General features: G+C 34.5%; 1 protein-coding gene across 1 annotated transcript in view; it reads left to right on the top strand.

Annotated features, from left to right (window-relative positions):
• The window catches only part of FSIP2 (fibrous sheath interacting protein 2), a gene marked incomplete at its 5' end in the record, with an annotated part of 128,443 nt that overhangs the window by 95,081 nt on the left and 22,166 nt on the right, over window positions 1-11,196 (top strand). The window contains one exon of the mRNA XM_079710693.1: window positions 947-10,416. Within this exon, the coding sequence (XP_079566819.1) occupies window positions 947-10,416 (9,470 nt within the window). The remainder of the gene's footprint in view (window positions 1-946; window positions 10,417-11,196) is intronic.

Genomic DNA, 11,196 nt, shown 5'->3' with positions numbered 1-11,196 from the left:
GAAAAAGCAAAGAAGAGAAGATCCATGATTCCCTCCCACTGGTATTTGGCTCTTTCTATCATATCTCTTCTCTATTCCCAGACATGTCCGGGGCCTTCCAGCGATTTCACTCATGTTCCTTCCACATGGAACACTCTTTCCTCCCTCCCTTCATCTCAACATGGCCACAACCTGTCTAGCTGTCAAAGTTCAGCTTAAAGCCTCCCCTCTCCACTGAGTCTTGCCTGATTCCACATGCAGAGGTATAATAGGTTATTACATTCTGAGGAAGTTTTGTGAAAAAGAGTATGTAGCTCTGGCTACCACTCCAAGAAATCGGCCATACCAAGTAGGTATATGATTTGCAGTACTCTGTTGAATAGCAGAATACAGTCCTGTGCCTGGCTGGGTTGGCCCATCATCTTTGTGACAAACTAATCTAGGGGTTAAAGTACTGCTGATGTTACAGTCCATCCCTAACCTTTCTGAAGTGAGCACACTTTTATTTCAGTCAAGTTGTTATTGCAACACAACTCTTTAGCTTCCTAAAAGTAATACATAACATTATATGTTTGACTAAAAATATTTTTTAAATAATTATATGAAGTCTCTAGAGATCACTGCAGACATGTTAAGATGTAACACCACACTTGGAAATCATTTCTCTGCCCCAGGATTTCCAGCTTCTTCAAGCACCTTAACCCATCTAAGCAAGACAGGTATCAGCACTAGACTTAGAGATTTGAATTCTTCAGGGTTATTTTCTCAACTTTATGGCTAAAACTAAGATTCCACAGGTGGGAACATAAGTATCTGAAGAAAACCCAATATCTTTCTTGACTAGATTTTTCTTTTTCTTTAGTGAGGTGTTCCAAAGGTGAAATTCATATGTAAATAACTACCAATATATAGAATTTTCCATATGTCCCTTAATGCATGCTAAAATGGTAATGTTTTCTTTTTTAAGTTTCCAGTGAGGAGGTGTCTATTGTTTCCACACTGTCAAGAAAAAAATATGAATCAAAACAGCCTCTAAGAAGCATATACAATGATTCTTCGCTTTGTCAATTTTGTGAACATCTCACTGAGTCCGTCATTTGCCATTTAATTTCAAGCATTTCTGATTGCACCACAGATAGCAGAGAAAAGGAGAAAGCTTCCCATGCAGCATTTAACACAATTATTTCAATTGATTCTCAAGTGTTTGAGAGTAGGTCAATTTCTGTTGGAGAACTTGCTTTAAGTATTTCTGAAATCATTGCTGAAATTCTTTTAAATAGTAACATCATAGAGACTGACATTGCACAGCAAATGTTTTCGTTAAAAAGAAAGTACATTTGCTGCCCAGGAGTAGCTGCTGTTGACTTTGATGGTCTCTTTCAGGATCTCTTACTAGGTGTGATTCATGTACTGTCCAAAGAAATACGGTTAAATCATCACCTGGAAAACAGTGGAAGAAATAGACCATTTTCCATGCTTAGAAGCAACGGTGTGCCCATTTGCAACAAAAAAAATACCATGCAAAGACAGAAAGGTTCCAGAGACTGGGAATTATCTACTCACAAAACTGATCATATCATTCAAAAAAATAAATTAAGTTATCTGGCCCATAAGTTAGATAGTCTGGCTGGTAGCCTAAAAACTCATGAATCCAAAGAAGTAGTCAACAAAGTTTTCAGTATTGTTTTAGATTTATTTTTACCAGATGAACAGCCAGATGAGGCTATGGATGCTGATAAAAAAGCAAGAATATTTTTCTCATCATCAAATGATCGGCAATGTAATAACATACTTGGAAATAACTTAGGGCTTACCCCCAAATCAGTTTTCCTTCTCAATGTTGTGTGTGAGAAACTTATTAGAACACTTTTAGAAAAATGCACAAACTCTGTCTTTCTTGATAATAGCCCTCTTTCTGAAGAGATATCAGCAGAAGAATGTCAACTTTTAAAAATACTTCAAAGTGTACGAGATGAAGAATTTGATTATTGTAAGAGAACGATGGACTGTGAACAATTTCAAGGGGATTATATGTCAGACGTTTTGGAAAATCTGGCAGAAATGGATCAAGATTTACTGTCATCAGACTCTATTCTTACTGTTCTTTCCCACAGCTTGGTTAAATCATTGATGGATAAATTATGTCACAGTATACAACTCCCCCAAAGTCCACCTTTTGCAAACAAGCATTTGAAGTATGGAACGAGAGAAATACAGTCTAGTTTCATAAAAACAAAAAGGCCAGAGTTAACCGAATTAGGACAAGGTAAAGGTTCTTTAGGACTCACGAGTTATGATGGCATTGCTTTGACAGGACCCCTGAATAATCTCAGTGTAGTTAACTCCAAAATACAAGCACCATTTGGCAAGAAGTATTCAGTAAATTTTGCTAATGTGTCAACTCTTAAAAGACAGGGAACAAAGGATATGGATACAATAGCCATCCATAATAAGCTATATCCAGGAGATATGAATACAGGTGTTTATTCAGCCACATTTTTAGAGGACATAATTTCAGAACTGTTTTTTAACCTCTCTATTTCACTGTGGGGCAAAAGTGAAAATATCACTGACGCCCACCTCAATGAGATGAATGCATTATTTGTCAACAATGTAGTGAATGAGTTTAATAAGGCAAGGGTCACTGTTTTACGGAATTCTGAAGAAAGGCTGTGTTTTCCACCAATCTATAAAGAAACTTTTAGTAGGATTGTTGACTCAGTTTATTATTATGTTTTACAGCAATATAAGTTGAAAATGACCTGTGGTAGTAATCTGGCATGTGACAGTACTTCAATAGCAGAACAAATAACGAATAGCATATTATTAGAGATTTTGGACTACCAGCTCCCATCTTGCTTCAGGGGAAAGCCCTTACATAATTCATACTACCCTCTCAACGCTGAAATTATATTACAGAAACTTCAAAACAACCTGAGAGAATTTACTTCCCAAGCTAGGTCTTCAGCAGGCTATAGCACCATGTTATCACACTCATTTTTAGAAGATATCATCAGAAGACTTTTATCTCAACTCATTCCTCCACCCAGTAAGGCGTCCTCTTTGGGAAAAAAATATTTCATGAGTTCAGATTTTAATGAAACATCTACCTGTATAATAAATAAGGTTATATCAGCCATTTCAAAACATAAAATTTGGTTCACTATATATGATAATCAATATCTATGTACAGGAAAAAACCTCCAGAAGATGGTGGATTCTGTTTTTAGAAATATTATGCAAACATCTGACTCTCTTCTTTCAATACAGAAAAGTATAGTCAGCAGAAGCCCAATTATGGTTGACCAAATAGCCAGTTTTATTATCCAAGAGATTATTGAAAATCATCTTCAACGATTTTTGTGTGGAGAAGGTTTACCTCGTCCAAAGACTCCATTGGATACAATATCAAATATGGTTAAACAGGTTCTCAGTGAAGTTATAGAGTCACACAGACCCCAGACACCATCACCCTCAGGTATTTACCCTAAGACATTTGTAGAGGAAATTGTTGCCAGACTTTTATCAAAAATTTTCAGTCCAAAGCATAACACTGAAATTGAGCTGGAAAACATGACTCAAAAAATAGTAAATTCAGTAAATAACCATTTTGACAAAGCTAAAGTTCACATTCTATATAATGACAAAGAACAGTCTTACCCCTCTGAAGATACAGATATTGTGGATGAACTCGTCACCTCAGTTTATAGAAATGTTTTAAAACAGCATGTATTGGACCCTGAGGTTGATAAAGAGTCTGAAGACAGCGATATTTTTGTGGAAAAAATTACCAACTTAGTTGTAGCAGCTATTTCAAATTACCTTCTTCATCCACTGTTTTCTGGGGATTTGTCATCTTCTTCATATTTTATTTCAACAACTGAGAATATCACTCAAGTTGTTCTTAGTAACATCAGTAGGTCTACCAAGCCAAGTCAGAGCTTATCTCCATATAACACCTTGCTGCCATACACATTTTTAGAAGACATGATCAGAATACTATTATCTAGAATTTTCCCTTCTGCATCTAGCATTGTTGCAAACAGAGAAACTCCAAAAGATAGATCAAAAGTTAATTTCAATGAAATTGCTTCAAATATAATCAGTGATATTAGGAAGAAAATTTCCCAACATGAAATTCGATTTTCAAAAGATGAAGAAACCAAGTTTGTTTATTCAGAAGACAATGTTCAGCACCTTGTGGACTCAGTATTCAAAAATATTTCAAACTCTGAGTCTCAAGAATCAGTTGAGCAAAATATCACAAGCAGTAATGATGTCTTTATTGACAGAATAGCAGGTTTTATCATTAAACATATCTGTCAACAACATCTTCAGCTATTTGTGGACAGAAAGTCATTACCTTCTTCATCATATACATATTTTGGTGATGAGAAAAGGCAGTGGTTTTATGCCAGTGTTTATTCCTCAACTTTTTTGGAAGGTGTGATTTCTGGGGTTTTAAGCAAGATATTCCACAGGGTGTTAGACATTGTACAAACAAAATCAGTAACAGATTCAGAAGATGAACTGTTTGATAAAGCTGAAAAACTCATACAGTTCATAACAGAGGAATTCTCAAAAGCCCAAGTTAGCATTTTAGAGAATGCTGAGGAAAATTTATGTTTGCCTCCAGTGGAGAGAGGTGTAGTCAAAAACATTATTGACATGGTGTACAGCAAAGTTGTGCAAGCATATGAAATGGATATGATGCCTGATAAAGATTTTCTAAATGACACAAAGACACTGGCTGCAAGGATAACTAAAACCATGCTAGCCGAAACCTTTGATTTCCAAATTCATCCAAATCTTATAGAAAAATTTCCATTTGGATCACAATCCAAACTTAGTACTGATATTTTGATAAAGAAAGTTCAATGTGACATTACTAAATCAAGATTCCAAAGACAGGCTTCAACAATATATACTACTATGTTATCACATACTCATTTGGAAAAAATTGTGTCTCAGCTTATATCTCAGATGAGTCCATTGGCCTCCAGTACAGAACACCCAAATACTTCTCAATCAGACTTAAGTAATACAGTAATAAAACTAATAAATGAAATCATGTCAATAATTTCAAAACATTCAATATGTATTATTAAATATGGGAATGAAAAACATAGTATGATTTCAGAAAAAGATATCCAATCCATGGTTAATTCCATTTATGCTGATCTTTCCTATTCAAATATATACCAGTCTCTTACAAAAGATAAAAAAGATATAAGTAATATACCTGTTTCAAAAATAGCAAGTTTTATAATAAAAGAAATCTTTAACCATCATCTTCAGTTATTTTTATCTGGAGATAAAACTCTCCTTTCAGCCGCAGTTGATCAGACTTACGAACAGAAAGTAGTAGATCCTAAACAAAAGGAGTTGTCTTTCATTGTGAATTCAGCTGTCTTTTGGGAGGAAGTAATTTCTGAACTTTTATGTAAACTTCTTTATGCATTTTCACATAATGTCTTGGCTGCTGAAAACCCAGATACAGTAAAAGACAAAATTACTGGTATTGTTACAACATCAGTAAAATCAATTGTTCTGGAGTTCACCACATCGGAGATTTTAGTTTCAGATAACTTTGATGATGATATGTGTTTTTCAGAAGGATATAAAGAAATTGTTAAAAACACAGTCAACCTAATTTATGAAAAAATATTAAATGAATATAAATCTCTGATTCAAATATATAGGGCTATACAAAGTGATGCAGCTTGTTTTGGGAGAAAAATATATAATTTGCTTTTGGAAGAAATTTATGATTATCAGGTGCAGTCATTAGTTTCAGGAGAATTAGTATCTTCTTCCTACTCTTCCCCTCAAGCTGATAAAATCATCAGAAATGTGCTCAATGTCATCATGAGAGAGAGCCATGCCTTGCCATTATGTATTACTGTGCTGTCACGTTCTCTTTTAGAAGACATGATTTACAAGCTTCTAGTGCATATCTTCCTTTCAACTGACACTGAAAGTGAACTACAAGAGGAAGAGGTTTCACCAGATTATGAGTTTGTGGATGCAGCATCAAAATTAACTGATGAAATTATCAAAGAAATTTCTGAACATGAGATCCTTCTTGGTACGGCAGAGGAGAATGCAGAGAGTATGCAATTAGAAGTGATTGAGAATTTGGTTTACTCTATATGTAATAATATTTTGAAAAAATCTGAATTTCAAGCTGAAGTCCAGAAAGATGCAGACAAAAAAGGAGGCTCATTTCCTAGTAAAATAGCTGGCTTCATTATGAAGGAAATCATGGATCATCATCTGAGGCCATTTTTACATGGTGAAGAATCATCTTCCAATAACTTATCTAATTATGACCATGTCTCTGTACATACTAAACCTGGTAAAGAAAAGAGACAGCTTTCTCTATATTCAGCTACATTTTTGGAAGATGCAATTGTTGACCTTGTTCACAGGTTTTACTCTCTTCCAAGTACTACTGAAGATTCTAAGAAAAAAGAAACACCAGAGCCAGACATTTTGAGCTTGGCTATAAAATTTGCAAACTCTCTGATAGGAGAATTTAGGAAAAGTGAAATTAAAGTTCTACCAAATGCTGAAGAAATTTTTTCTTTTCCACCAATTGATAAAGAGACAGTTGATACGATATCCAATTTTGTGTATGATCAGTTCATAGGAAAGTATGGATCTAATGCTATTCAGAAGGATGATAAAAATAACATTGTTACAGATATGATTGCTGCTTCAGCCCAGAAGGCCATCTCTGCTTTCAAGATTCAACCACTTTTTTCAGGAGACTGGTCTTCCACCTTCTATTCATTTCTAAATCCAGATAACATCACCCAAAGGGTTAAACACCTTCCACAGAAAACCTCTACACAGATAAACAGATGCTTAAAAGGGAACCAACTTACTTTACCAGAACAATCATATAAACACACGTCTCTAACCTCAGACCAGAAAAATGTGTTGGACACTTTGGAAATAGATAGAGGTGCAATGAGTAAAAAGAAAAGTTTCAAAACTAAGGAGACATCAATGAAAAAAGGTGACATCCAAGATCCAATAGTTACCTCTGTAACTAGATTTATGAAAAGCAATATGGTTAACCTGTTATCAGAGTCAGCTGCAGATGTGGCAAATAAAAAGAAAGAGAATGAAAATAAAATGGGAATTCCAATTCAAAAATATAATGTATCAGAAGTTACTTCTCCAACTACTAGTGTGAAAAGTAAAGATAAACAGGAGCCGTATTTGAAGGGAACACTTAAAAATAATGAAATTGAGAAGAAAAGCATATCACCTTCAAATAAGGAGGGGCAAGGTGAGGAGGTACACACACAATTTCTAGTAGCTACTGATGGTACAGAATGTGAAAAGGAAATACTTGGACCAGATTTTGCAATAGACATTGAGAAGGAGATGGACAAAACAAGAGAAAATTCATTAAAAAAAGACAAGCCCTTTCAGTTAGCTTCTTTGACAACCAAAGCAAGAAATACAAAGACAACAACAGAGAAAACAGTTGCCCAAAAGCCAAATGATGAGGAGAGGAAAGACTCTCCAGCTCAAATAGATATAAAGGAAGGACAGTGCTCAGATTATAAATGTATTCAAAATGTCATTGAAAATATTTATGATAATATCTTAGGAATAGATCATTCTCAAAAATCAGCAGATTATTCAAAACGACAAAGTCTCCCAAGTTATATATCATTGCCTCTAGTTCAAGAGGTTGGCAAGGATTTTGCACAGTCCATTTCAACAAAGGATTTATACCTGTCAATTAACAAAAATCTCCCTGCCAAAGAGGAAAAAGGAAAAGAGAAAGCAAGAGAAATAGAAAAAGAGAGGGAGAAAGAGAAAGAGAGAAGGGAAAAAAGAGAAAAAGAGAAAATAAAAGTTAAGGATATTAAAAAGGAACCTAGTAAATCAGACAGTCCTCAGTACCCACCAAAAAGTGAACCTGCAATTTTTCCTGCTAAATTTTTAGAAGATGTTATCACCGAAATGGTTAACAAATTGGTCTTTTCTTCCTCACCAGAAACACAAACATATGATAGATGTCAAAATGTAAGTGATGATGAAAATCAAGCTGAACTCTATGACACAGCTATGAGATTTATTGATTCACTGTTGAAGGAGTTTTCAGATGCTCAAATTAAGGTATTTAGGCCAGATAAGGAAAATCAGTTTTTTCTACCCGTAGATAAAGTGTCATCAGTTCCTAAAGAACCTCCCAGTCATAAAGAATCAAATATAGATAAAGCACCATCCAACGTCAAGAAAATAACTGTGGATAATATGCATAAAATGACTGAAAAACCCTCTTCAAGTAAGATACTTTTCCTAGATAAAATATCAATTGATAAAACATTGGTCAACAAAGTCGTTCACTCCTCTGTGTGCAATATTTTGAAGGAATATAAATCTCAAGACTCCATTTGTAAGAATATAAAGAGTAATGGGGGAAATTTAGCAAGACGACTAACTAGTGCAATGATAAGTGAAATTTTTCAACATAAGCTAAATTTGATATCATGTGATGAGTTTCCACCTTCATCATGTTTGCCTCTGGAAACTAAGGATGTTGTTAAAAAGGTCCAAAAGGTGGCTCAAACAGCCAGCAAAGAATGTCAAACATCATTGCCATATACCATCATGCTGCCTCATGAATTCTTAGAGAATGTGATTTATGCTCTTTCATCTAAAATTTTCTCAACAGTATCCAACACCGAAGCAGAAACATCTGATGGCAACTGGTTCACAGAACTAGATTTCCTTCAAATGAAGTTATTAAGTACAGTTACAACAGAGATCTCCAAAAATGAAAATATGATTATACAGTATGTGGAATTCTTACATCCCAATGATGATGAAATTATTCAATTAGTGGTTCAGTCGCTCTATAATAATCTCTTGTCACAGTTTGGATCACAAGAGATTATACAAAATTGTGCAGCCAGTGGATGTAGAATTCTTTCAGAAACCATGGTTGACTTAATTCTACAAGAAGTGACTGGCAATCAGTTGCAGAACTACTTTTCTGGAGAGCTAACTCCATATCAGTGTGCAGAAGTTGACAATGTTGTTGAAAATATTCTTAAAGATGTTATCCAAACTGCTGATGCTCCCCAGCCTCAACCATCACATGCTCGTATACTGCCTTATAGCATAATAGAAGAAATTGCTGTAAAATTTTTATTGAAGCTTTTATCTATGTTTCCAAAAGTAGATAATGAACGACCCAAATCCCTAGAAACTGAAATTCAAAAAATTATCTCAAAAATATTAAATTCAATACAAGAATTTATCTCCAAAAGTAAGATTAAAGTATCACCAGTGAAGGAATTGCCTACTGTACCTTTAGCTGACAATGAAACCATTGAAAAAGTAGTTAATTCTGTTTATACCAGTATTTTAAAGCACTCTGGCTCACACATTTCTATATTTAAAGATTTAATGGGTAAGAGTAATATCCTCTCTGATATAATAGGTTTTTTATTGGTGAAAGAAATTTCCAATTCTAAATTTCAACCTCAAGTAGAGGAAAAATTATCACGTACAGAATTAGCTTTGGAAGCTATCAAAATTACGGAAAAAGTGATCAAAATGATTGATGAATTTAAGTCCCAGGAAAAGTCTTCATCCAAAAAAAGTTCTGTGTTAGATGCCACGTTTTTAGAGGAAGCATTGGCTTTGTTCTTGGCTAAAATAGTAAGGTTGCCAAGTGCTTCAAGCAAACATGCAAAAAACTTATCAAAGCCTGAGTTAAATAAAATTGCATCTCAACTGACAAAATCTGTGACAGCTGAAATTTCTAAGAGTAATATTAATCTTGCTGCTGCTGATTCTGAAGAACACTTTTTAAATCCAGAAAGTATAGAAATGATTTCTCAGGTTATTGATTCTATTTATAGTAATGTACTACAACAACCTGGAACCCATAAAGATCTTTATTATGATATAAAAAGTACAAATGGAGTTTTCCCTAAAAAAGTGGCCAGTTTAATTATTAATGAAGTTTCAAATTTTCCCTTAGATACAGTTAGTCCAAAGAATTCAAATGCTGGTCTCTTCGGAGATCTAGACGTTAACAGAATTGTTCAAAAGGCACAAGAGCATGCTAAAGTGATCCCTGACTTAGATAAAGAAGAGTCAAATAAAGATCCAATTGTAGAGGACTCTACAATTAAAATAGTTCCACATCTTGGGAATAAACCACTCAAAATAGATCCAAACATTATCTCAGAACATTTAGCAGTAATTTCTGTAAAAACTCAACCTCTTGAGAAACTTAAGGTGGAATGTTTAAAAAACACTGGACATAACATAGCAGAACTGAGAAGAGCATCAATAAGTAGAAGTTATTCCTCAGACACATCTACTGTAGGACAGTTAAAGAGAGAAAGACGTACCTCATTGAATAAGACGGGACGACTCAATGTAAAACCCTTTGAGGTAAGTGAAAAAGCAATAGAAAAAATGAGCCATGGTTGTTCTGTGATTCCCTTCCTCAAATAGGTATATGGGAATGTATTTGTTGTTGTTGTTGTTATTGCCTAGCCCAATAGGAAAATTGGTTGCACGAGTTCATTCGTATAGTTATATGACTTACTGGGACTTGCCATATCAGCTCTGTGGCTCACTCTAAAGGTCTCAGGCTAGTTTTCCTAAGACAATGAGTTTAAACTGACTTTAAAAAAATAATGGGAATATAGGGACATACCCTTAACAGTAAAATCAGGCTGACTGAAATTATAATGATAAAACTATCTAAAATAGCTTTCTCAAACCTAAGGCTCTACAGGAGTAATACTACTCTTTTTACTTTTAAAAACATTCATCAACACACATCAGACTACTCTGATTACTATTACTCTATAAACTTTTAGGTTATACTTGTTTCTTATTATTTCACTTTAATTATATTAGCCTTCCTCAAGTTCTTCTATACTCTCAAGAAGTGTCAAGTTTCTTTCTTCTTCTATCCTTGTTCTAGATTTAGCTGCTTTAATGCTGCCATATTTATGAACCTGTTTCCTTATGCTTTAGTCCCTAGCTCTGCCCTGCAGCTCCATACTTAGGCCCCAAATATATTAAACTAATTGAGACTTTAAAATGACAAAATGATGTCCTTGTTACAAGGAAACTATACCACTGAGGACAAAGGGTGGTCTGGCCAACAGTTACACTGATCTACTACACATTTTGATTTTTATCAGAGCCTCTTCTACTGAT

The sequence above is a fragment of the Hyperoodon ampullatus genome (assembly GCF_949752795.1).
Source record: "Hyperoodon ampullatus genome assembly, chromosome: 8".
Classification (NCBI taxonomy): domain Eukaryota; kingdom Metazoa; phylum Chordata; class Mammalia; order Artiodactyla; family Ziphiidae; genus Hyperoodon; species Hyperoodon ampullatus.
Note: the sequence above shows the minus strand (reverse complement) of the source record. Positions and strands in the feature narration are given on the sequence as shown.